This window comes from Gopherus flavomarginatus, chromosome 1 (genome assembly GCF_025201925.1).
Source record: "Gopherus flavomarginatus isolate rGopFla2 chromosome 1, rGopFla2.mat.asm, whole genome shotgun sequence".
NCBI lineage: Eukaryota > Metazoa > Chordata > Testudines > Testudinidae > Gopherus > Gopherus flavomarginatus.
The window spans coordinates 129576120-129603830 of NC_066617.1; the positions used below are offsets into that span (position 1 = coordinate 129576120).

General features: G+C 41.2%; 1 protein-coding gene across 1 annotated transcript in view; it reads left to right on the forward strand.

The window, feature by feature from the left end:
- Nucleotides 1-27177, forward strand: part of BMAL2 (basic helix-loop-helix ARNT like 2) — a 65815-nt gene extending 38638 nt beyond the window's left edge. The window contains exons 10-16 of the mRNA XM_050920071.1: nucleotides 888-994; nucleotides 1809-1959; nucleotides 8222-8280; nucleotides 12342-12450; nucleotides 21106-21193; nucleotides 22997-23105; nucleotides 24108-27177. Coding sequence (XP_050776028.1) covers nucleotides 888-994; nucleotides 1809-1959; nucleotides 8222-8280; nucleotides 12342-12450; nucleotides 21106-21193; nucleotides 22997-23105; nucleotides 24108-24244 — 760 coding nt within the window. The 3' untranslated portion in view covers nucleotides 24245-27177. The remainder of the gene's footprint in view (nucleotides 1-887; nucleotides 995-1808; nucleotides 1960-8221; nucleotides 8281-12341; nucleotides 12451-21105; nucleotides 21194-22996; nucleotides 23106-24107) is intronic.
- The last annotated feature ends 534 nt before the right edge of the window (nucleotides 27178-27711 follow it).

Genomic DNA, 27711 nt, shown 5'->3' on the forward strand with positions numbered 1-27711 from the left:
GAGCAGTCAATCACAGTGCTTTTTAAACTAATTCATCACAAATCTCAATTAGAATTTGAGAAAACTAAGCATAAGTGTCAGCAGTTAGCATTTAGATCTTGCTTCTTAAAATTCATGCAGCACATTTAAATTATGCCAACAAATTATTTAATAAGCATGAGAGTTTGTCCATGTGTTACTAGCTTGTTAAAAAAAAAAAAAAAAAAAAACTTTATGGTGGACTCAGTTGTCAGTTTTTCTTACTTTTTATCTCAGTACTTTAACTAGAAATACTATAAGGTTGCTTTACTGTACTATATCTAGACAATTCTGCTTTTCATCTGTGAGAATGAAGCCTGTTAATATAGAATTAAAGTAACTGTTAAAACACCATTATTTCAAGTAATATTGACTTGTAACACTTGGAGACAAAGCTAAGTACTTTATCCTCACTAGAAGAATTCAAATCAATAACTTAAAATATACCCATTTTTTTAAGATTCATTGAACGGTGGGATTTCTAAATAATTTAAATCAGCTTCTTCTCTGTATAGTGAGCTAACTTGTAGAACTAACAGTGCAGTACATACTAATTGTTTAAATGTGTACATGATACAAATGTTCTCTGCGAAATATGGGTTTGAACTATTTTGTGTCTGACGGTACTGGCTAACATAACAAAATTAATATCTTATTTCTATTGATAGATTCAAGGTAATCTACTGCTTAACCATCGTTTATTTTTTATTCTTGCTTAGATCTGTACCTGTTGTGGTAGAATTTTGTTTTCAAACGCAAATAAACATCCCCTTTAAATATGCGTTTTCTGTTTTGTATGATATTGGCATAATTTGCTGAATTAAGTGTTTTTAATTATGTGTGAATGCTCTCTTCTTATTGCCTAACAGTGCAACAGCAATTTTAGGGTATCTGCCGCAAGAGCTTCTAGGAACTTCTTGTTATGAGTACTTCCATCAAGATGATCACAATCATCTAGCTGATAAACACAAAGCAGGTATGAAATGCTTGGTACTTCCCTATATAAATTACAAGCGAGTCTCATGTTAAGCTAGGGTTACATTCCGCTGTCATCGCGTAAAGCGAAAATTGCATATAGCCAAAATAACATTGAGTGTAATGGTGGGTGGAATCGCCCACACTACATGTACAGTATTTCAATTATTTTTCTCTTTTTTTTTTTTTTTTTTTTTTTTTGTTTTTGCTAACTGCGCAAAGCTGAATTCGTGCATGTTTAAATGTGCGTAAGATGAGACTCACCTATACATACAAATGCGATGTTAAAAGAAAAGAAAATCAAGTACTCGAGTTAGGAAATGTTAGAAATAAGGCCCTTATTAAGTATTGCCTTGTGTCACATATAATATCTGTAGTAGGGCCCTCTGTCCTGGATCCCGTCCAGTGGCTTAAACACAAGAGAATATTCTTTCTGTTCCCTTAACGCTCTGCCTCAATCTCTGTCCACTCTGTGCACTGAATGAAGCAGAGGTCCTGTATAGCAGATAGTAGTCATGTAATTAAATATTGAATTTAAAGAACCAGCAAGCCTCAGATCTTCCCACTGTTAACTTGCAAGAGCCCAGGTAATGCTTCATGTCTGATCAGATGGCTAAGTTTGAAATTTAATTGGAATCCAGACTTTGTGCTTATCTGGAAAGTACCAAGCACATTGTTGACACTGTATAAAATTGAAACTGTTTTATTGGTTGTGTGGCTACCAAAACGTAGTTATCAAAACAAATTTTTAAAGTTGGTTGTGTCGTCCTGTGTATACAGCTCAGGATGAGCTGCTTATGTTTTTTCTTATTTAGTGTTGCAGAGTAAAGAAAAAGTATTTACAAACTCCTACAAATTCAGAGCAAAAGATGGAACTTTCATTACATTGATGAGTCAATGGTTTAGTTTCATCAATCCATGGACCAAAGAACTGGAGTACATTGTATCAACCAACACTGTAGTGTTGTAAGTAATTGGTGATGTGAATCTGCATCTTATTTTTTATCTTAATTAGGAATATCATTAGTATAAAGCTATTCATTTAAAAAAAGATTAACGAGAAAAACGGGGCTAGAAAATACAAACTCTGTGCAATTAGTTGAATCATAGATATAAGACCAGAACAGACCATCATAATCATCTAGGTTTTTGATCTCCTGCACATCACAGGCCACAGAACCTCAGCCACCTACTGCTGTAATAAACACAGAACCTCTGGCTGAAATACTGAAGTCTTCAAATCATGATTTAAAGACTTCAAGTTACAGGGAATCCACCCTTTACTCTAATTTTAAATCTGCAAGTGACTCATGCCCCATGCTGCAGAGGAAGGTGAAACCCCCCCAGGGTCTCTGCCACTCTGATCTTGGGGAAAATTCCTTCCCAACCCCAGGTATAGTGATCAGTTAGCCCTGAGCAAGTCAACAAGACCCACCAGCCAGACACCTAAGAGAGAATTCACTGTAGTAATTTGGAACCCTCCCCATTTCATGTCCCGTCTCTAGCTGCTGGCGATATTTGCTGCTAGCAGTCACAAATTGGTCGTATGCCATTGTAGGTAGTCTCATCATACCATCCCCTCCATGAACTTATCAAACACACCCTTCAAACCAGTTAGATTTTTTGCCCCTGCTGCTCCAGAAAGCTGTTGCAGATCTTCACTCCTCAGAGGGTTAGAAACCTTTGTCTAACGTCAACTCTAAACATGTTGATGGCCAATTTATATCCATTTATTCTTGTATCAGCACTGGCACTTAAATTATTCATCTCCCTCTGTGGTATTTGTCCCTCTGATGTATTTATAGAGAGCAAACATATCTCCCCTCAGACTTCTTTTGGTTAGCCAAGCCAAGCTCTTTGAGTCTCCTCATAAGGTAGGTTTTCCATTCCTCTGATCATACTAGTAGCCCTTCTCTGCATCTGTTCCAGTTTGAATTCATCTTTCTTAAACATGGGAGACCGGAACTGCACACAGTATTCCCAGTGAGGTCTCACCAGTGCCTTGTATAGTGGTAATAACACTTCTCAATCATTACTGGAAATATCTTGCCTGATGCTAATATGATCCTAGGATGCCTTTTTCACAGCTGCATCACATAGGCAGCTCATAGTCATCCTGTGATCAACCAGTACACCCAAGACTTTCTCCTCCTATGTCACTTCCAACTAATAAGTGTCCAGCTGATAGCAAAAATTCTTGTTGTTAGTCCCCAAGTGCATGACCTTGCACTTTGCACTATTAAATATCATCCCATTTCTACTACTCTAGCTTTCAAGAAAGGCTAGAGACTTGCAAGTCAAACTCCTTCAAATGGAGAAGTGTCTCAGGCCTGCTTCTGAGCCTGAAGCCTGGACTTCTCCTGGACAAGCCTCGCCAACCATGGCTTCTGATAAGGGTCCCTCCTACCATACAGACTTGTGATGAACCCACTAAAAAAGGTCTTAAAAAGTGGGTAACTACATCCCCAAATCAGCCACAAAGTGCCATTCTGCAATCAAGCAAACTGCATTGGCACCGACTGCACCTTCAGTGCCTGGAGCTGAGAGAGTGGGACCATCTGGCACCACCAGTACCGTGAGAGCTAAGGACTCTAAAGAGCCAACTCAGACACAGGTGCTAAGGAGAAATCAAAACCCCAGGCCTCGGCTCCGACTCAGCCAAAGCCACAATCAACACACAGCAGCGCAGCACCAGTGCAGACCGTGGCTCAGTCCTCGAACCTCAGTGGACGTTCTGTGTACACACCGGCACAGCCTACAGTGCCGACATATGTGCCGTGGCTCCCGACACTGCTGCAATAACAGCCCCTGGTGCAGATCATGCAGACACCACATCAGCTCATACGGCACAAAGATCTCTTAATCAGATCTACGCCTGACTGTGCCATCCTCGGCCCTGACATGATCCCAGCACATTTGGCACAGAGTCTCATTGCCATTCTATTATGCTCTGCGCCACCTTTTTCGAGTGAGGATGAGGACAACGAGGAGGGACAAATAGATTCTCCTCCGCAATCTCCTGCCCACCATGAGCCACTCAAATCAGGATCCTTTCGGGACATACTACGCTGATCCAAACATCTACAGTGGTATGGCTAACCCTGGGGTCCACCTATGTCTGTCCCACCCCAATGGGCATACTGGAACCCATGGGCAATTTACCCCTCACAACAAGGATTACCCACCACTTCTAGACTCAGCACATAGCAATCACCTGCATCTTTGGTGCCTGGACTTCTGGAACTGGCTGGAGAAGGAGAGGAAGAGGAGGAAGAACCAACATACCAGGAAGGGGCACCACCTACCCACCTGTCATCCTCCCCAAACAACACTGTTATGCCTTCTCCCCCTGATACAGGGGATGAATTCGAACCTATTTAAAAGAGTGGCTAGCTCTCTGGACATCTCTCTAGAGATGGAGTCCTCTTCTTCCATCCGACACCCAATTCACTGGTGGTCGATGCAGTCCGTGAACGTGGCAGACAACAGCCCAAGACCACACTTTATGATAAGGACTGGAAAAGCCTCGACCATTTTGTCCACAAGTCTTGCTCTTCGGCTATACTGCACCTCCACATAGCTAATTACAATTCCTCTCTGGCAAAATGTCATTACAATAACTACACAAAGTTTTTCTGAATTTATTGATTTTATTCCAGAAGACAAGAGAGAACAATTCGCAGCACTTGTATGAGAGGGACAACTGATCTCCAGAACAGCCCTTCAAGTTGCACTGGACTCTGCAAACACAGCTGCAAGATCAGTGGCAACTGCAGAGGTGATGCAAAAGGCCTCCTAGCTCCATCTTTCCAGCTTTCCTAAGGAAGTACAATCCACAGTCGAAGACTTACCATTTGAAGGGCCCAAACTCTTTGCCGAAAAGACTGATGAGACTCTTCACATGCTCAAAGATTCACGAGCCACATTGCGATCTCTGGGGATCTATACGCCTAGTTGTTAAACGCTCCTCAACATTTCTGTCTTACTCCATATTCACAACATCAGCAGTATGAGTCACAGGGCTGCAAACAGAGGCCATCAAGGCGACCCAGCCTAGTCCTCCTGTAGCTTTGTTGTGGCCATCAACATCCAGGCAACAAAATTTGAAGCCTTGGCCAAGAGCCCGAGAACCCCATGTCTGTCTGTGCTGGAGACATCTACTCTCTCTTGACCATTTATCCAGTCTGGAAAACCATCACATCCAACCAAAGGGTGCTAGAAATTGTATGAACTGATTACTCCATCCCCTTTCTTTTCAACCCCCCTACCCGCTCTCCCTCTCCATCTGTCTTCAGGGACCCATCTCATGAGTCTCTACTGTGTCAGATCATTCCGTAAGCGATTAGTATATGGTATTGGACTAATCTGGGTCCTGTGACCATCTGGTCCAAGTGAGGTGTGTGAGGAAAACAAGCTTTCTCAAAGCCAATTCACGTGATGTCTGTAGTTAAACATAGCATCTCTAGCTCTTGTAGGGCCTCAACCTAGTCCATAAATCATAGAATATCAGAGTTGGAAGGGACCTCAGGAGATCATCTAGTCCAATCTGCTACTCAAAGCAGGACCAATCCCCAAGCAGATTTTTGCCCCAGATCCCTAAATGGCCCCCTCAAGGATTGCACTTACAACCCTGGGTTTAGCAAGCCAATGCTCAAACCACTGAGCTATCCCTCCGCCTCCTTGGGGTCCTCACTAGTTCCCTACTTGAACCTATGGCTACATGCTCACTCCTACACCTTTCCATGAAGGTGGCATTTCTAGAGGCCACTACGTCTGCCAGACATGTAGGAGAGTTGAGTGCTTTCATGGCAGACCCCCATATACAGTCTTTTTTAAAGATAAAGTATCCTGAGACTGCACCCCAAGTTTTTATCTAAAGTCGTCTCAACCTTCCACCTTCATCAACCCATTTACCTACTGACATTCTACCCTAAACCTCATGACAATAAAAAACACACCACACTTCATACTCTCAACAAGACCATTTAATAAATCACCCAGACTAGTGATCTCCATCACTGAATGCTCCAAAGAGAGTGCCATAGCCAAGCACAGGCTCTGCAAGCAGATCTCCAATTGCATAAAATTATGCTACCATCAGTGTGACCGGCAACCCCCGTGGGGATTCGCACACATTCCACCAGAGCCCTCTCGATCTCTGTTGCTTTCCTTAACAACATGCCCATCACTGACATCTGTAGGGCTGCAACCTGGGCCTCAGTCCGTACATTCATGCAGCATTACGCATTACAACAACAGGCAACATCCGATGCCTTCTTTGTGCTCACTGTACTGTCTTCTCTTACTCCTTCAACTCCAAAGCCCTGTTCTTCCACCAGAGGGCACTGCTTTGAAGTCACCTAAAGTGGAGCACCCACAGGGACAGCACTCGAAGAAAAAGTTACTCACTGTGTGCAGTAATGTAGGTTCCTTGATGTTTCCCTGTGGGTGCTCCACTACTCACCCTCCGTTCCCTCCTCCCCTCTACTTCGGAGTCTCTGCAGTAGAAAAGGAACAGACGGGTGTTTGGTCGCACAGCACCAGTTAACCACCTGAGGCAGCACAAGATGGGGGTCAAACCTGAATACTTATTTAGCAAGAGGCACTATGATGGACCTGAGTAAATACCTGATATTCAAGTTAAAACTTTATTAAGTTGCTGCCTCCCACTTGAAATTCCTGTGTCTATTTCATTCTTATGCACTTGATCAGCACATGCAGATTGGCTTGGATAAGAGGCACCAGTCAGTCGCTGTTACCATACTACACCATGAGACCTCAACCTAGTTGACAGTATTTATTCTATGACCTATGTACAGTTTTCATATTGCCAAATCTTGCTAAAAGGGGCTTTCTTACACAGTTATTTGAGTGAAAATTCAATGTTAAAATTTGAAACAAAACATTTTGCAGCCTTAACTCTATTTGCTTCCATGTGGATGTTAATAGAAGATCATGGTTATCTTTACTTTTTACTTGAGCTGTTCAATCATTTCTCCATCAGTGTAAAATTATGCAGTGGTAAATCCAGCTAGCCGAAACTCCTTTTCTCACCCCGAGGAGTTTGTTCAGTTTCTGTGAATTAGTTTGTGTTCTTATCTTAAGGTCTCATGGTACTGTAGGGAATGATACACAGTTGCTCCCTCTGTAACAATTTGGCAAAGTTCAATAGGTGGTAAGGTACATAAATGGACAACCAGTATTGACTTCATCTGTAAGTGGTATGGACACCGTAACAGCTTCATGACTTTACTGGATTCTCCAGCCACAGACACCTACTGAATGTCAAAGGGAACATAACCCTCCTCCAGCAAAGATGACTGTCCAACCCACCTGTTGCCAGTCCCCAGTGCCTGACCAGCCATATATATCAGGAGAGGTAGTAATTCTCTGATGTCTCAACAGCAGGTTGGGTGAAGTTCCTCCGTGGCTATCAGTCTAACAGAGTGGATATGTTCCCCCGAACTTTTTTCAGCCAGAGATGGGGCCCATTTCAGTGAACTATCCCGATTCCCTTGGTAACTGGGGCTGAGAATGAGAGAGAAACACATCCACAACCACAAAACACATCCTAGAGAATATAGAGGTAGCTTTTCCATAGAGACACAAGAAAAGAACCTTAGTTCTCTACCCTTCCTGGCAGAAGTTTGCATGGAATTTACTACTCTTTAAGTTGGGAAGAAGGGAATACAGAGCCATCCTGAGGTGCTTGGAGGCATTTATGTGACTTTCCTCAGACGTGGGCCTAGCCAGCTCTGCTTCACCAATCTGCAGATCAAACATGGGTCCCCTTGCGCATTAGGATTGCCCATCCTGGTGTGTCATGTGCCTGGACAGATTTTAGATGAAGTGCATTCCTCGCTGCCTCATGATAGAGAAGTATGGTCTAATTCCGTGTGTTTTCTGTTGCTCCAGCTTCTGTCGCTAGGTGTAAAATATAACCTAAACAAAACTGGCGAATAAGTGGAGCTAAATCTTTCACCTGATGCCACAGAAAGTGGGATTGTCTTGGCACAAAGCAATACCACACAGGTCATTGCTATTTAGCAGTAGGAATTCAGTTTTTCTGATGCAAAAGGATCAAACATATATAACTTTGTCATGTGTTCAGAATTGTGACATGTTTTACTCTGTTTCATGTACTGCTTTAATTTGAATACCAAGTATACTGTGTATTGTGTTTTTAAATTTTACTGGTTTTTTTTCCCCTATGCTATTAAATTCTAAGGGGTCACAAAGAGTCAGGAGAAGAAGCATTACTACCCTGTAGTTCCCAGTCCTCAGAAGGCAAGTACAGTTTTTAGTTCACAAAATGTTATCATTGTAGTATGTACATTTCTTACAAGATCATTCCATAAGCAATTAGTATATGGTATTGGAATAATCTGGGTCCTGTGACCATCTGATCCAGGTGGGGTTTGTGAGGACAATAAGCTTTCTCAAAGTCAGTTCACATGATGCTCTGTAGTTAAACATAGCATCTCTAGCTCATGTAGCTCACTGCATCCCCATGTGATCCAAAGTATCATGATTATATGCCTGATCTCCCTTATTCGCCTGCTCCTAAACCTGGATTTTGAGCGAGGCAGAATAATACACTGCTTCCACAGAGCCAAGTTCAAAAGAAAAGCTGAATGGTGCATTCTGAGTTTAATAATGGTAATATTTGTTTAATATTAGTTGGTATTATAATGTTGAGATGTTTACTTATATCCAGTTATGGCATGTAGGATGATACTGATAAATTTATCTTTGTGTTTATATGCTGTAAATAGAATCAGCTGTCTACCTGCTTCCTTACTTGCTATGTCATCAAGCCACAGACCTTTTCTTTTTCACTCATCCTCTTTTAGCTGGGCTTTGTACACAGATAATTGATTTATTTTTTCATTTTACTTTAAAAAAAAATTCTTATGCTATTTGCACTCTTGATAGGAAACAAAGCACAGACCGTATGAGTATTTATATTTAAATGTTTGTGTTTTTTCAAGGAAAAGGAGGGTTAGGGTTACAGAACCTGCAAGACTAATAAAAGGTGACTTTTTAAAAGAAACCACAATTTTTAAACATTCCTTTTGCAGTTTAGTAAACTGCAGCACAGTGCATGTGTAGAAAAACATGAAATTGATTGTAAGCAGGATGGATAAAAATCAGTGCTTTAAAAACACATTAAAATCAGTTTTTTGTTTAAAATCAGATTTTATTGAAATGTAGCTTTTTTAAAAAAACTATTTAAAATTTAAATTTAAATTCAGGCAACTTATGTTAAGGCCTAAATTTACTATAATTTATGAAGATAATGTAAATTTAAAACAATTAAGCAGTACATATTTGCTGCTGAAGTTTTAAAGAAAGTAAAACCACTGAACTGGTGGAAGTCACTGGCAATGCACCTGGAACCAGAGTTTGCTGAAGTGCTAAGTCAGCTTTTGACAGAAATAGGAAACAAAAACAAAAAAAGCTGCAGGAGTAAAAAGAATTCAGGCAAAAGTCCAGCAGCAGAGTAGGGGGCTGTCCTGTTTGTTGTACTGAATACAGCATGTATGATTACATGTGGTGGTGTATGTGTGCATTCAGTGCAGGGGGTTGTGGCCCTCAGAGCAGGTGCGGGCTCTGAAGACCAGAGTGGTTGAACTGGAGTCGCTGAGGAAGACAGAGAAAGAGGCACATAGATGAGACTTTCTGGGACATATCAGTCCCACCCGCATTCTCTCAGCCTCTGTGCTGTTGAGGAGGATGAAAGCCTTAGGGAAGGAGAACATCAAAGTGGAATGGAGGGAAACAATCCCAAAGTTGGGACCCTTCTTCCAGATGGTGTCATGGTATCCTCTCACATGGAATCCTAGTTATTAGAAAGAGACAGATAATAGTAATGAGGGATTTGATGATTAGCTAGCTGGGTTTGTGATGACCAGGAGAATGGCATGGTGAACTGCCTGTTTTGTGCGAAGGTTGTGGGTATCTCGAGACGTCTAGACAAGCTCATGTGCAGTGCTGGGGAGGAGCTGGTGTCATGGTACACATAGATAGCAGGGAAAGGTACGAGAGAGATCTTGAAAGTCAAATTTAGGCTGCTAGGTCTCTTGCCTAAAAGTCCAGGACATTCATGGTAGCAGGCTTGCAGTTCCATGCACAGGGCCAGTTAGGCAGAGCTGCAGGGTCTTAATGCGTGGATGAGATGATGGTGTAGGAAGGAGAGGTTTAGGTTTTCTATGGAATCTTTTGGCAAAGATTTGGCATCCTTGCTATATAGGCTCCACATAAACCAAAATGGAATCAGATTGCTAACATGTAAAATTAAAAAGTTTAAAAACTCCTCTACAATCTAAGGGCTGCAAGAAAGCTGACAGTGCAGAGGAGCGCACGGTTTGGACAGAAACATCCATTGGAGAGGATCTTTAACAGGGATTCTCTATATCCTAGTAAAGAGGAGAGGATAGAAGTTGCTAAAGTACAGGTAGGAGCTGAAGAGAAATAGTCAAATGAAACCATTCTATTCAGTTACATCACATAATGGCAGACAGCTAAAACTTGACAAACTTTATAAGTGCTTGTATACAAATACTAGAAATCTGAATACTAGTAAGGGTGAACTTGAGTGACTGGTATTAAATGGGACATTGATATAATAGGCATCACGTAAACTTGGTGGAAGAATGATAAATCAGTGGGACAGGCTAATTAGGTGTTACAACTCAACAAAGCGTTCTTAGAGTCATTGTGGATGGCTTTCCGAAAATATCTGCTCAATGCGCAGTAGCAGTCAAAAAAGGCTAATACAATGTTGGGAACTGTTAGGAAAGCAATAGGTAATAAGACAGTAAATATCATAATGTCACTATATAAATCCATGGTATGCCCACACCTTGGATACTGAGTGCAGTTCTGGTCACCCCATCTCAAAAAAGATATTAGAATTGGAAAAGGTATAGAGAAGGACAACAAAAATGATTAAAGGTATGGAATAACTTCCATATGCTGAGGTATTAAAAAGACTAGGACTTTTCAGCTTAGAAAAGAGATGAATAAGGGGAGATATGATAGAGGTCTGTGAAATCATGAGTGGTATGGAGAAAGTGAATAAGCAAGTGGTATTTACTCCTTCACATAATACAAGCACCAGGGATTACCCAATGAAATTGGTAGGCAGCAGGTTTAAAACAAACAAGTAATTTCTTCACCAATGCACAGTCAGCCTGTGGAACTCATTGCCAAAGGGTCTTGTGAAGGCCAAAAGTATAACTGGATTCAAAGGGGAATTAGATAAGTTCATGGGGGTTAGGTCCATCAGTGGCTGTTAGCCAAGATGGTCAGGGATGCAACCCCATGTTCTGGGTGTCTATAGCCTCTAACTGCCAGAAGCAGGAACTGGATGACAGGAGATGGATCACGCAGTTGCCCTGTTCTGTTCATTCTCTCTGAAGCATCTGGCATTAGTTGCTGTCAGACAGGATGCTGTGCTAGATATACCATTGGACTGACCCAGTATGCCCATTTGTATGAGTCTCGTGCAAGTGCAGGGAGAATATTTTCTTCATTTCAGTTTATTTAACCAGTTCAGTTCAGTGGCAATCTTGAAGGACATAGTGAACTGAACACACTGTTTCTAGTCACCAACTACAGATAATGCTTCCTTTGTTTAATAAATCAGTCAGTTTTAAATGCAAAACATGTTCTGATAAACTTCGTAAAACTTTTTTCTTAGATATCCAGCACATTTAGCTAATAAAAATTAATTTATAATTTTCATCATATAGAACTTGACACAAATTACAAGTAAAACATCAGCATGTAATAAGTGCATTGTTCACTATTTTCTAACATAAATAAAAGATGTAAAAATTAAGAATCTGAATAAATGTAAATTAAGCTGTATAATAGCTTAAATAAACTTGTGTAGATACACTGTATCTTCCTGGTTAGCACTTAAAAAAGAAAAAGGCACGAAAGCTTAATGTAAGTGCTATATTTTATTGCACAGCAATGTGTTTTAATGGTTATTAATTATTGAGAATTAACCTTTCTTTAGGAAAATAACTAAAAAATACAAATGCAAAATGATTGCCAATTTAAATCGTGATTTAAAGTGGTCCACACTGATTATAAATGAAATGTATAGTTTCATTGGTCAAGCTTAGTGAAATGCGAAGATAAGTTGCACAATGAAAATTAAATTAGATTTATAAAATTCTTTCTAAGTTGTTAGTAACACAAGTAAGGAATCTGTTTTATGTAAATAAGAGGTTAATAAAGGTTGAGAAAAGATGGGTTAATTGTTTCCTGCTGTATAGTGAAAATATCTTAACTATTTAATGAACTTCAACTTAGTTTTCTTTTTGTAATTGTAGATACTTCAAAGCAGTCTTTTCCCAGTGTACCTGGGATGCCCACTGGAACAGTACTTGGTGCTGGAAGCATAGGAACTGAGATTGCAAATAAAGTATTAAACTTAGAAAGGTAATGAAAATTGATATTGTATTTTAAGCTTTTAAGCAAAGAAGAGTAGAATGTGATGCGGGAAGCATAAGTAATTAAATGGGAATGCACTAGTGTACTGCTTTTATTTTATTATGTCATATGAGTAGGTGTTTTTTGGTTCAGCATGGGTGCACCGCCTTAGAGACCAGGTATAGCATGACAGTGCAGAGCACTGACCTGATGACCATTTTAGTAGTTTGCTAGTCATTCTTTATTTTTAAAAGTTTGCTTATTCACCCAGATTTCTAAAAATTGTATTATTCTGGATTTGTTACATCTTCACTTTAATTAGATTAGAACAGACACCCTGAGGACTAGAAATAATGTTATCTTCAAATGACCTCTGCCTGCTCATGCTTAAGAGATGTGCCATCAGTGCAGCTCTGACATGGAACCTTCTTGTAGCAGTGCTGTTGGAAAGCCCTTACAACCCATCCCTCTACTCAGTGTTCTTGGATAGTGTGAGGGTGAGGTTCTAAATGGTGGGCTGGCATTCCAGCCACCTCAGTTTCTTCCAAGCACAGTTGCAGCCAGACCATGAACCTCACCATATCATTCCAGCTGGGAATCATTGACTCAAAACTCAGTGCCTTGGCTAGCTCTGTTGGTGTAGAATTAACCATTTATGTTTAATTTCTTCTAAATAAAGAGTTTTTAAATTCATTTAAGTCAATTCCTGTGCCTCAGCATAAATCCACAGATCCAGAAGAGAAAAGGCTAGGATTTAAGAGGTGTGCTTCTTCTCCTGCTTTGTTCCCAGCTTCAGACACCCATGCAAGGTATTTGACTTAGCTGGGAGAAGGTATTCTCCATCTTGCTGTGCCATACGGCACACCTTCACCCTGATAACTCATGAAGTATGTGAAAACCAGTTCCAAATATTCTGGAATTACTTCTCCAGGAAGCCTTAATGGCTAAGTCTTCTGATTCCAGGTTTTTAGAATCCATGAATACAGATAAGCCTACTTCAGCCCCAGCTCCTTCAAGGATTTAAAAGAGTATACAGTCCTGTCCAAACTACTGACCTCCGTTACTGGGGTAAAATCTATCATCACAGTACCAATGGGTCTGCAACCATCAGATCTGACCATTCAGCAAGATGGGCTCCTGCCTGTGTTGACCTTTGATGACAGAACCAGGTCTCAGGAATGCAATCGTTGGGATCCAGCACCTTCTTTTCTGAGCAAAAGAAATGCTGCAGCCATTGGCTTCTGTTAGCTGGCCAGTCTGTACATTAAGACCCCCTCAGATCCCGTGGCCTCAATTCCAAGACCTTCAGAGCCCAAACCAAAAATAAAGGAACCAGGTGACAATAAATCCGGAAAGAAGGGTCATACCCCAATGTAACAAACATATCTGCCGCCCCCCCGCCCTTCCCCAAAAAAAGAGGCCAGAAAAGGCTCCAGACACAACTTCAGACTCCTCAATGTTGTCTGCTGCCACTACTGCAGTGGTGGCCCAAGTTCATAAGTCAATTCCAGAACTCTACTACTGCCAAAGGCCACCCCAGTTCAGGGATGCTCTGGGCAGAAAGGTAAGGGAATCTTTAAAAAAAAAAAAAAAAAAAAAAAAAAGATTACAACGTTGGGTATCCCTCCTCCATCTTCCCCATTGGGATAAAGTAAAAAACCCTCTTCCCAGTTACAGGTGTCCCCTGAAGTTTTGCTACATTCCTCAGGACTCCTACAGGGTCCCCAGGGAAGTTTGCCTCACCATTTTCTGTACTATACTTACCAAGACTAATTTTGTCTCCAGTTTGAATTCTCTCTAATCTGCATTGGGATCCACAGTCAGACGACTCAGGCCAGTACAGACCTGTTAACTTGCCACCCTTTTTTTCTCTCAGGAGTGGCTCAGATACACTAGAAAACATTAAACTAACATAACAAACAGATAATTTAGACAGACAAACAGAATACTCTTATCCAACAGGGATATTAGGATTACTCATGAGGGCATTCTGCACCAAAAATTAAAAATTATATGCTCAATATTTTAAAAGTGTGCAAGATTTATTTATCAATAAAAAAAATGCAAAGGGACCAGCAGGGCAGTGGGAAGCACAGGCCACTGGTTGTGCGAAGGTGGGCGATCTCCTGTAGCCTCCCCAGCCCTAGGACATGGACTCAGTGGTGAGGTTGCACCCAACCCTGACAGAGCACAAGGCCTGGGCCTACCCTAGAAACACCCTGGAGCCTTGTCCCTCTGTGCTCGGTGCACCAGGTGTGGAGCAGGCAGGCTTAACCAGGCAGGATCCAAGTGTGGGAGGATCCAGGTGTGGGTGAGAGGATTCTGAGTGGGACAATATGGGTGCAGGCAGCTCAGTGGAGAGTCTAGGTGTCAGAGGATCTGGATGCATAGAGGCTTGGTGGGGGGAGGGGTTCCAGGTGCAGCGGCAATGGGACACTGCAGGGGCTTCCAGGTGGAAGCGTTTGGGGCTCAGTGGATGGGTCTAGGTGTGGGGGTCTCAGCCGGGGGGGGGGTGTCTGGGTGCTGGGGGAATGGGGCTCTGGATGCAGCTAGTTGGGAGTCAGTGGCATGGGGGTCTGGATGTGGGACTTAGGGGGATGGGGCTCAGGGTGGGGGTTTGAGTGCAGGGAGCTCAGTGGGGAATGGGCTGGGTGCAGGGGTGGGGGTCTGGAGGGAGGAGGACTGGGTGCAAGGGGCTCCAGATGCAGGGGTTGAGGTACAATGGGATAGGGGTTGGGTAAGGAGAGCTAGGGGACTTCTGGGTGTATAGGGTGAGGATTGGCAGAGGTGTCTGGGTGTGAAAGGTCCATATGCATGTGGGTTGGGTGGATGGGGGAGCAGCTCCCATACAGTGACCCCTCCCCCTACAGCTGAAGAGCGATGGGGGCAGAAAGCAGGGGACGATGCTGAGCTTCCTGCTGCTGGGGGAGGTCTCTGGGGATGGGTCTGACCCTCAGCCACTCTTTGCAGGGGAAGAGGAAATCCCGTCCTCCCCTGTCTCCAGCCCAGCTGGGACTAGCAGCTGACTCTGGCTCAGGGTAGGAGCCACTGGCTGGGATGTCCGCAGCCCTGCAGTGATTTACCTCTCCTCTGGGTGCTTGAAACGATGTACCTGTGCAGCGGTGCGTAACTGCTCTTGCAGTTTCCCTGTCGGCAAGACATTTTTGTGCGAGGAAGCAAAGAAATCTGCAGCGGACATGAATTCTGCACACGCACAGTGGTGCATAATTCTCCAAGGAGTATAGGATGGAGAATCTGATGCTGAATACTGGCAAGAATGAAATATACCACCTTGGGTTAGATGACCTTACTGGCCTTTGCCTAACTATTAAAGGAATGCTGACCAGTCCCATCTTTACAAAGATCCCCTCTCCTCAGAGGGAACAGGATAAACTTTGCATGTTGGATTGAATTCATCTGGATCAATCTACATCTCCACTTCAGAGGGACCCTTGTCCAATGTTAGTCCCTGATTTCTTATCAGAAGATGAACCAGAAAGTCTCACTGAATTCCAGAACATGAGCATGGAACCGGTTAACCAGTGTCTCCTGATGATATAAAAGTACAACTGTGTTCAAAAAAGAATTAGAGAAGTTCATGAAGGATAGGTCCATCAGTGGCTATTAGTCAGGATAGTCAGGGATGCAACCACATGCCCTGGGTGTTCTTAAATCTCTGAATGCCAAAAGCTGTCAATGAATGACAGTCGATGGATCACTCTATAATAAATTGCCCTGTTCTGTTCATTCCCTCTGAAGCATCTGGTACCATTCACTGTGGGAAGATGATACTGGGCTAGATGGACCACTGGTCTGAACGACCATTGCCATTCTTATGTTCTTATATGGAGTGTCCTCAGCTGCTTCATCAGAAGATGATATTCAGTTTCATGAACTAGTAGAAAGAATGGCTACAATGTTGAAAATATTCATAGTGGAAGAGACTTCTCATCCTGCGTGTTATTTTGGAAGTTTCTTCCAGCAGTAAAATCTCACTCCTCATTTTAGAACCATTATTGCAGCTGGCCAAAATTATATTGTCAAATCCTGCAACTGGTCAAGTAATGTCTGATAAACTTTTCTACTTTAAGTACTATATGAAAGATTTTTCACTTTTCCGCAAACATCCAGCTCCCAGTTCACTGGTGCTTGCTGCTGTTTCCTAGAACAAAAGGACAGACATATTTCACCCCATCCAACAAAAAAGGGAAAAAGCTTGATGCCTTCAGCAGAAAAAAGTCTTCCCTTCAGCATCAGTGGATGTTAGGGTTTCTAATCATCAGGTTATGTCCAGCTACCCATACTATCTGTGAGAGAAAGCTATTTTTGTCACATCTCTTCCTGAAGATTAGTAAAAGCTGGTGAAAGTCCTGAGCCATGTTTGACTCCTGAGACTCAGCAGCCAGGGCAGTGATGTCAGCAGTCACATTAAAGCAACATTCATGGCTGAGATCGTCTGACCTTCACCAGAAATAAGAACACACATGGTAGACCTTGCCTTTTAAGGAGATGGTCTGTTCAATACAAAACCAGATGCAGTCTTAAAAAATCTGAATGACACTAGATCTACAGCTAGATCTCTTGAGATCTACTAACCGTCAAGAAGAATTGGTATTCTGGCCTTTAAATAACAATATCTTTCCTCCTCATTCTACTATGTACGTAGGACGTATGTTGTTGCTAGAAGAGGCCTAGAGTGACCATTGGCAGGGGAAGTTGAAGAAGAAAGAGCTCCTACACCATGTCCAGCTGTGAGGGGATGCTCCAATTGTAAGTTTGCTCTTCTACATAGGCGAAGAATGCAGGCAGAACAGTCACCCCTCAAATAAGGAGAGAGTGAGAAGGGTCATTGGTGCAAAGGAAAAGAGGAAAGGGGAAAGAAAAAAAGAAGGATGGAGTTAGTATATACTGAGGCCTTCTTGAAAGGGCTACTCTCTCGCTCTGGAGCATGGAGGGACAGTATATGGTTGCCAGATTTCCTGGGTTTGTTTCAGGAAAAGACTAAGCACCCAAAGCAGACCTGGGCACTGTTGCAGTTCCTGGAGAACCAACACTGGCAGTGGCAAGTGCAATTTGGATCTACACAATGACTGTCCTTGTTGGAGAAGGAGCAACAAAGCTGCTGGAGAGCCTGAAAAAGGAAGCACTCAGTTGCCACGGGCATAGGGTAAAGAAAAATTATTCGGGAGCCAGGAGTGCTGAGGACCAGCCAGGGTGGTGTGCTAAGCTGGTGGACAGGGAAAGACCCATTAGAAAGGCCTTCCCCTATGAAAATTTTGACATGAAGTGTTGCTTTAGGGGGGAAAGCATGGGAATAACTGAAAAGGCTTGACCTATTGCCAAAGCATGGGCAAGGAGACTTTTGGTGTGGTAGTGGGGCATTTAAACAGGCACTGCCCTCAAGGGAAAGTGAACTGCAACTAGAGAGAGACTGGGGCCTGAGCAATGGGGAAGAGAAGGAGTGAGTGTCCTGCAGTGCCATTATAATGGTTGCAGGTAAAACAGATGTGGATGTGGCCCTGACAACTAACTAAACCCTTTTAGTTGGAGGCTTGAGGGAATACGGAGGAGTACTACCACTGCAACAAATTGGGTGAAAGTTGGGGTAAATACAGAGTCTGAATAATATGTTTGTGGAGAGGCAGATTGCTGCCCCTAAAAAATACATGGGATCTGTGGACAACTATTAAACCCCCCACCCCCAATCAGCGACACAAGGGCTGGGTGGAAAAGCCAGAGGCCTTGGTGGCAGAAGCACCTAAGGGGGTTGAGACTGATGATGTGATATTGGAGGCAACAAATCTAAGAGAAAAACTAGCAATAGTAGAAAAGTCTTTGTGGGAGCCCTGAAGAGAGAGAGGTGGGAGCTAAAGAGAAGTTTAAGTTGGAGTTTCAGATAATGCTCCTGGAAGATAAGGGGGGATGCACAGGTGAATAATAGGCACACTTAAAGAAGGTTCCTCCCTAAGGCAAAAAGACCCTGTAGCAGGCAGGGTACAGTCTTGAGGGGTAGTGTGATGAATACCCCACCCTGAGTTTGAAAGTGGGCTTGAGAGGCCAATTAACTAACCTGCTTGTACCTGGGTGGTGAGCAAAGCCTAATTCAAGATGAAGCCCAGCTGGGAAAGAGCTGGGTGTTGCTATACAAGTAGGAGGTCCCCAGCATAAGGGGGCTGCAGGGAGAAAGGGAAAGGAACCCTGCAGTCCCCCTCTTGGTAGTGAAGAGCAGAAGAGCAGGAGTTGACGCAAAGGAAGTTGTGATGGAACTGACTAGAGCTGGGATATCCCACGGAGTAGAAGGCTCATGTAGGGCCGCAAACTAAAGGAGAAGAACTGGCTCAACCAGGGAGGGGCCAAACTCAAGAGCAGGAGGGTGACCCTGGAGGATTTTGACAGGGGTAGAACTACTAGATGGAAGGACCTTGGGAGTAGAATACTGCAGGGAGCCTGTTTGCGGGAGCCCTGACATGAGGTTTGTGGTGGATCTGCAATGCTGCCAAGGTACAGAACCAAACACCCAGGGAGAAGTCCTGGGAGGCATTGCTCATTACAAGAGCCCAGAAAGGGACTTGGAAAAAGGAAGAAGTCCAGGGAGGTAGCAGAAAATGTCTGATTGAGCAGACCTCAGCTGCTGATTACAAGGTCCTTGGATTGGACCCCAGTGTAGTAGGAGGGCCTGGATTCCCTGAACAGTCACTGGGGAAGGTGACATGAGGCCACTAAGAAGGGGGTAAAGGCAACTGAAAGTTCTGAGTGCAGGGATGTAGCAATGGTGGGATCCAGAGCTGAGGGTCAAAGACCGGATGTAAGGATTGGGACTATTTGTTGGACTTTTTATTAGTCTGAAATGGGTAGAAATAAAAGATGACCCGGTTGGATGGCTGAGTCGCAAGAAGCAGCAGACTGCTGCGGGACCAGAGCAACCATCAGCAGGGGGCATTAGGAAAAAAAAGAGCTGCTCCACCCCACCCCACCCCACCCCAGCTGTGAGCAGGTACTCCAACAATTGAGTCCACTCTCCTACACACCTCCATCAGTCCATCCAGACCTTGGTCACATCCATATGTAGTAAAACTGCATACTTTGGATGCCAAGAGGGCAATAGCCTTCTACCTAATTGGTTCTCAGGAATTTAGAAAGTCACCAAAGCTTTAATTCCATATAGTTGTAGTGATAATAAAGGACAGCCAAGTATATCTCAGCATTTATTGAAATAGTTTAGTTTTGTATAGAGGAAAGCTACAAGCAAATCTATTTCTCTCCCATTGTAGCTTAGATAACACTCCAAATAGCAAAGGTGGATTTCATGGCATGCCTCAGGCATATCCCAGTTTTTAGAAGAAGGCAGAACTGCAACCTGAAGCTCTATTCATGCTTTCACAAAGCACTACTCGCTAGATCTAGCGTCCTAGTTGATGCTCAGTTTGGTACAGCAGTATTACAATGATAATTCAATTAGGACTCTGCACCTCACCCTCTAGAGACTGTAGTACTGCTTGTCAAACTATCCGACAACAAATGCACAGAGCCCACTCAAAGAGTATGTCTATACTACCTGCCAGATTGGCAGGTAGTGTTCGATGTATCAAGGATCAATTTATTGCATCGTCTGGAGGCGATAAATCAATCTGCTAATCGATGCCCGTACTCCACCTCGGCAGGAGGAGTAAACGTAGTCGATGAAGCAGCAGCAGTTGACTCGCTGCCATGAGGACGGCCAGGTAGGTCTAACTAAGATACTTCAGCTACGCTATTCGAGTAGCTGAAGTTGAAGTTGCCTATCTTGGTGCAAACCACCCCCGTACCCCCCGGCTACTGTAGCCCAGGCCAAAGAAATAAAGTTTACTCCCCTATAACTGGTACTCATCTAAAAGGACTCTGCCTATTCACACTCCCTGCCCACCTTCCCCTTTAACGCAGAGTCCTAATTGCAACTTTGAATCTGGGAAGCTGGAGCTGCATGGCCCCCCTTTTATAGCCTCTTACTCAGAATGTCCAGGAACAGTGAGGGGAGGTGCAGGAAAAGGCATAGGAGTGCTCCAGCAGCACTGCTACAAGGTTTTTCTACCATCTGTGCTGCATCACCATGGCTCTCAGGAGCAAATGTACAGAGTCCATCTCAAAGAGGTAACTTTCATTTTCCAGCCATAATTTAAGGAAAGGCTAGAACTTCATGAAATAACACTTGAAGTAAAAGCAAATATCACGAAGAGATGTGGAGGGTACATCCTCCCCCTTTTTCCTCCCCTGCTGCCCCATTATGTACCAATATTTCCAAACAGCTGTATTTCGAAGCTATGTGCTCCAGAGTGAGTAATTTTGTACTGAAGTGTTTGTGACAGTTTTTCCTGAAGTCTGTTAATTTTGATAATTGAGAAAAAGCAAAAATATGTTCTACTAATTATCATCCTATGTTGTGATGATCCACTGATTCTCTTTCTTTACCAAAATTTGGAGCAGGAAGTGTGTGAACTATGTGACAGAATTTAATCTTCGCTTTTGACAAAACAGTGTTGTCTGACATCTCAAAGCTTATCACCTGTGGTTTTTTGGTGGGTACTGCTATGCTCTGACTAAATAAGTTTCTCATTTTAAAATGAAAGGGATTGAAGCTCATACTCAACAGTGAATGTATTGTACTATATGCATATGTTTATTTTTTAGGTTACATTGTTCTCCATCTGTTGGTGAGTTAAGTCCATCTGATCTTATGAGGAAATCTTCTCCAATTTTAACGCCAAAATGCAGCAATGTAAGTATATCATTGACTCCAAGAACTTTCAGTGAAAGGTCACTATCAAATAATTCAGAGCCTACATTTGATCTATCTTAAAACTGATTTTTGCGTGTGAATTCATGCCAGTGCAAAGTTTCTGACAATCCTGTGTATTGAAGTCTTCTGTTCACAGAAGCGGTATGACACGGGCAGCAAGAGTACGAACTTCTCTTCGCTACACCACCAGTGAGCCTCAGTTCAAGCCTTGAGGGACCATCCCTCAGGGCTGAGGCTACAAAAAAATGCTAGATATGGGGAGGGTATTTTTTTTGTGATGTGGACTTTTCTAAACTTGGAAATTAATTGAAACCACCACCCGGAGCCATCAGATAGTTAAAAATATTCACCTAGGCTGAATTCAGTTCAGCAATATGAAAATAAATGTCTGGTTACTATGACCATTCATCTATACCTTTCACCCCCCTCTACTGTTAAACAATTGTAATCCATTGAGTTGTAGCCTCTGAATTTTAAATCCTTTTTTTTTTTTTTAAGAGAAGTGTAGAGAAGCAGCATATTCTATGACTCTCTACCATTCTATCTAACCCAAGAGTCATGTTGACTGATGTTACAGCCTGGGGGCAGGTATGCATAAAGAATCTTCTTGCAAGATTGTACAATACTGCCCTTACTGTTATCAGTGTACACCATACTCCCAATCATTTATTTCTTTCCCTCCAACAACATCGTTGCGAATCCAGTTGCTGTCTTTCCACTTATTCATAGCTTTTCTTCTCTGATTCTGAGTTTCTTTCAGCAACATTGTGCTGCACTGATTTTTTTTTTTGCCCTTTCTCCCTCTTTTATACCTGATGTCCATTCCACCCATGGATTTCTGTAGGTCTGTCCTTCTTAGAACTGATTGGCTCACAGATATTGAACTACCCTTTTAATTAGTGCAGCCTACGGTCATAAAAGCACTCTCCAGCACTTCAACTATATATTGTGTTGATTTAAAGGTTGTCTTTGAATGTGTCACTTAATGTTCTTCCTGGTTACTTCAGTGAAGTCTTGTTGTTTTCTCTTCCACTACTGTAATGTGCACCATAGAATCCAAGATAACAGAGCTCAGAGAGCTACTCTGTTTAAATTACATGAATAGTGCATAGACTAGGGATGAAAACAAACTTATTTTACTGGGACTCTTTTCATTTTTCTATATGGGAAACTGCTTCCATAGCCACAATGGCAGAGCTATCACTGCCTCTTGCCCCTAGGGACAGTCCCCTAAAGTAGTGCTTCTCAAAGTGGTGGTTGGCTGCCGGTCCGCAGCGAGTTTCCTCATAAGAGTGTCAAATAGGATAATAATATGGTACCGGTCCCTGGCACATTGGAAGAAAAAATCGCCGGTCCCCCACATTGGATAGCTTGAAAAGCACTGCCCTAAAGGAAAAGTGGTTTACTGCCAAACTAACGTGGTAAAAAGCCTTCAGTTTCCACGGCTGTCAACCTGGCACTCCTAGACTCCTTGTAAGCACTAAAAACCATTTAAAATCTTAGCATGCTGAACAAAAGATTTAAAATATAACAGAAATACCAGTATTTTTTAAAACAAATTTTCACATTCCAAATGTGGTGGATCTTTTTTTTTAAAGCTAGGATGTATTTTTTATGAAAATACATTTTTATTGTTACAGTAAGCTTGTAGAGATTGTCACGTGAAGTGGAAAAATGTGAGCTTTGATTGGTTTTTAGACTCAGAGAAATTCATTACTTTGTATGGTGTTTTTAAACAATTTATAACCTAACTTTATTATTTTCATTATTTTGTACTTTCAGGTGCCAAATAAAGAGTTGATTCAGTTATGTCCTTCAGAAATGGAGGACTTGGAGACCTTGGGGCAAAATCAGGGCATGGTTTCATTCCCAAGCAATGAACCTCTTCTCAGTAAGAGCTCTTTTACTGGAATTCATGGCTAATTCTTTAAAGAAAACTCTGTTAATGGTTTGCAGCTTTATCACAACAAGGTAGTATAGTAGATGTGTTCAAAGATTCTGCCAGTTTTGAGAGATTATCATGGTTTCTATTTTAATTATACCCCATGATAGCAGTGAGAGCCTGAAGCAGAAGTTCACTATCCGTTCTCTTGGTCTCCAAGACTCACAGATAGACTGCTTTGCAGTTCTTCCTGCCAAAAACAGGAGCTGTGCACGATTAAGGGAACTGAATATAATCTGCCATGATGTGCAGACCCTCTATGTAAAAAGTACAGATGCTTGTGTATGAAGAGCTGATTGAAACATAAACATTTTGCAATACGGGTTGGAATTTTGAAGTTGTTTCCATTTCACATAGTCGGAAACTGACCCATTTTTCTTTTTATATTGAAATCTTGTTTTCTATCAAAAACTGAGATTTTGGTAAATACAAAATTCTGAAATGTTTTAAAATAAAAATGTGGAAAACATTTTCATTTTTCACAATCTAAAAGCAACAATGTCTTTTGAAATTTTGATTATTTAAAATAAGGCCATTTTTTAACCAAGAAGAAAAAAATTGATAAGCTCTTCTTTTGTGTGCTGTGACAGGTGAGCTTCCTACTTAAGTGGCATGACCTGGAATAAAGTTCTCAGCTTAAACGGTGTGGCATGAAGTTTACCAGTTAACTGGCATGGATTGAAATTTGTCATTTTATTAGCATGAAGTTTAAGATGCGCCTCTGGAGTGGCATAAATTTAGTCCCTGAATCAAGTTACCTATTCTTTTGACTAAGCATCTCTCCTGAATCCAAAACTTGCTTCAATTTACCCATCTTTGAACACATATAAGAATATAAAGTGCCCTTTGCCTTCAAGGACAGCTGCTGTTTTAAAAGTAAATTTGTTGGAAAAGTGACCTTGTTCTGTAAGTTTTTTGCTGCATAAATAGTGTTGTTTAATTATGTCCTAGGTGACAGTTGCCAGCTGGATTTTGATGCAATGTGTGAAAATGATGATACTGCCATGGCTTCTTTCATGAATTACTTGGAAGCTGAAGGAGGCCTTGGGGATCCAACAGAGCTCAGTGATATACCATGGACTCCCTAGTGGTTCTTTTTTATACAAATGAGAAGAATGTAAAATTTTGTAATGCACAACAACCACACATCCTCAAGTACTGTATTGGTAATTTTTAAGGTTTTATTTTAATTCATATATACTATCTGTGTATTTGCTAAGACTTTTATGCCTTGTTCACAAAGAAATGGCTTGTTCTGCACATATAGAAAAAATGTGATTTTTTTCATGACAGAGAACCTCAAAATTGTATTGATCCATATCTAACTAGAGTGCTTACAACACATGGTTATATTTTTGCTAAAAAGCTTTAACCCAAAGATACGTACAATGTATAGGAATAACTGTGTTCATCTGAATGTTTTAATACTTAAAGAAAAAAACTTTTATTTGTAATTTTCTTTTGAGAATTGGGTGAAAAAGTATTTATCCATGTCACTTCTGTAGGACTTTCTCTACTTGCACACTTTGAGATATGTTTGTTTTTGTACCTCTAAGCTTTCTTTGAAAATTTGGTTTCCACACTGCAAAATTGTAAGATGAAGTCCTATAGTACAAAAGGGGACCCTGCGGTTTACAATTCTTTGCCCTGTTTAGAAGTACAATTGTGTACAATTTTTGTAGTCAAGTAAAAACAAAAGAAAAAACACTGGTCTGGGAGCAAGAAACCAAGTTAGAGGATTTGTGTTAAATTATCCAGTATGCTGATCAGGAAAAGGATTTGAGAGTTCTGGACAAACAATGTTGAACGTTGTCCCACAGCGCAAATGTGACTGGTGGGGAAGGAGAGAGACAAAATAGTTCAATACAAAGTATTATTATTTAAATATATTAGTAGAGGGATGGAACACAAACCCAATGTAGTAATACTGTAACTGTAATAAAGCAACTTGGTCACTATAGTTCGAGGGATATTATTGCCTTGGAAATGTGTTAAAGCAGTGGATTTCAACCTTTTTTCATTTGCAATTCCCTAAAAAATTTTGAATGGAGGGATGGATCCCTTTGGAAATGTTAGACATAGTCTGCGGAGCTCCAGGGGTCTATGGACCACAGGCTGAAAACCACTGTTATAGAGCATAGCTATTTAAAGAGAGCGGATGTAAGATTATATTGACTAATTTTATGTCTGGAGGAAAGTGGGAATTGAGGAGCTGGAGATGTTAAAAAGGAATGAAGTGGGAATGAGACTAGTCAGAAGTGGTAAAGTATGTTGGACTTAAATGGCCTTTTCCTGCGTAATGTCTTATATAAATACAGTTTTGCAAGCTTTGCCCAACAATATTAGGTGTCTCAGGTTGGGGACCTAAACACTGAGGCATCCAAATTCACTAGCCACTTTTGAAAGAATCCTGGCCTTTATCTCTATCTATTAATTGAGACTGCTGGAACTACAGTTGCGTTATGTAACTGCACAAAGTAGTGGGAGAAACGTGTGTGTATGTATTGGCTGTAGGTGGTTTGCAAGTGGCAATATAGGGGTGTATTAAATTTTGTGAAAAGGGCACTTAATTATATAATACCTTTTATAGTACTTGTATTTTGGAGAAATCAAGAGAGTTTTGTATTACTTAATATTAGCTGCAAATACTTTTTTGTGCTGCTACAATCCTTTAATGTATAATTGCTGTATTTTGCATTCTTATTTCTAATTTTATAATCTTCTTGCAAAACATGTGGTCCAGTTATGACAGATCACCCTTGAGTGCAGCCCCATTAATATGTTACATTAAAACAATATGGTGTTAGTATCCAGATATGGATGTCTTACCTCGTACGCTGTATGTGCAGATAAATGAGTGAGTCAGTCAAAGGATTATGCCATATATGCTTCCCCTCCAAATTTGTGAAATGAAAGAGAAGCACTGAAAATGTTTGAGATGTGTAAGTCTTTTGTTTTAGAATATTTTTTTACAATTTGAAAACACAGGTTCAGTTTGTAAGTAGTGTGTCTTCTAAATGTACAATTATGAATACCATTAGTTTAATGGAAGAGATTGCAACTGATGTAGACATGTGCCTAATATTAAAAGTGATAGTGGATACTCAGCAGATGTCAAATGCATCTAGATAAGAGTGTAGAATGGTGTATAGAAAATTTCCTAGGATATTTCAATAAAAAGAAATAAGTAATTACCCTAAATAGCCACTAGATGTCAAACTTCCTCTATTTCACAATTATTTGTCTCTGAAAGGTGGGATACCATAATCGTTTGGGATGTATTAACTCCTATACTTAACTGGAACAGCTGTATACTGTATAGACATTAGAGAAAATTACTGAGATGTCTGAAATGTATACATTTCTGACCCTGGGGTCAATAATATCTGATATAATTTTACTGCTAGAGCTGAATTTGGCCCTTGATATGGAGCAACACAGAAAATCAGCACTCTTTCTCAGAATTGTGATCGGATTCTGTTTTTATAATTGTTTCTGAAAGATGGATTCTAATTATTACTTTAATTGTAGGGAAAGCTATGAAACACAATGACTGTTTTCCTCATTCTGCATTTGCTAATTGAACATTTAAAGTAAAAATAAATTCTAATTAAAACAAGTTCTGTAGGTAACTCAGAGAAATACACAGTTTAAAACCAGAGTGTTCAAAGAAGAGTCCAGATACTTCTATGAAGAATGAGAGTATTGATTCTTACGAGAGACAATATTACCATGCATAATCAAACCGCTGTTTTGAGATTCCTCCCAGATTACTCCTGGAAAATCTTTTATCTTACAGGCAAATCTATTGTAGAACTAGTTTTATTCTGCTAGTTTGTTGAGCCCTTTGTAATCAGCAACCTGTATAGTACATGTGTCCATTAGCTGCTTGCTAGACCCCTTTCTATTTGCAAAACCATTTGTCAAACTTGCAGATTTCACACTGTTCTACATTGTACAATGTCTTTTGTAAATATTTATGATAAATGGCGAGGGGAAATTAAAATATATTTTATACAAATTTGAGGTAATTGTGTGTTTGTTTAAAGCCCAGTGTTTTTACGGTGGATGTGGTAGAACTATAATAATTAAGATTGTGCCAGGATTTCTATTTTAACGGGGATGAAAAGGGGGTCTCTAAAAGTCTGTGTCTGGAGTTTGAGGATCAATTTAATGAGCTGCTTGAACATTCCATGGCAGTTTTTGGTGAGGAAAAATATTAGTTCTGATGGTTTGAAAAAGTACCACTCGCCCAGATGTTTGTTCATGCCTGACATTTTCTTTGAATCCCCTTTTTTAAAACATACTAGAGCAATGTGATGTATGAAATTAAGTAGTGGGGGGGTGTTCAATTTATTTGTAATAACGTTTCTTAAAAGTGGTAATGTTTGTATAAATAGCAACTGAAGGTTTAAAAATGTTTGAATGCTGAAAATGATACAATGTTACTGTCAAGGTAACCATTGTTCCTGATGACTTAAATCCTATGCTCCTTTTGTTGGCACAATGTTGCTGAAGACACACACTATACACAGAGGGTTTAGAATGACACAAA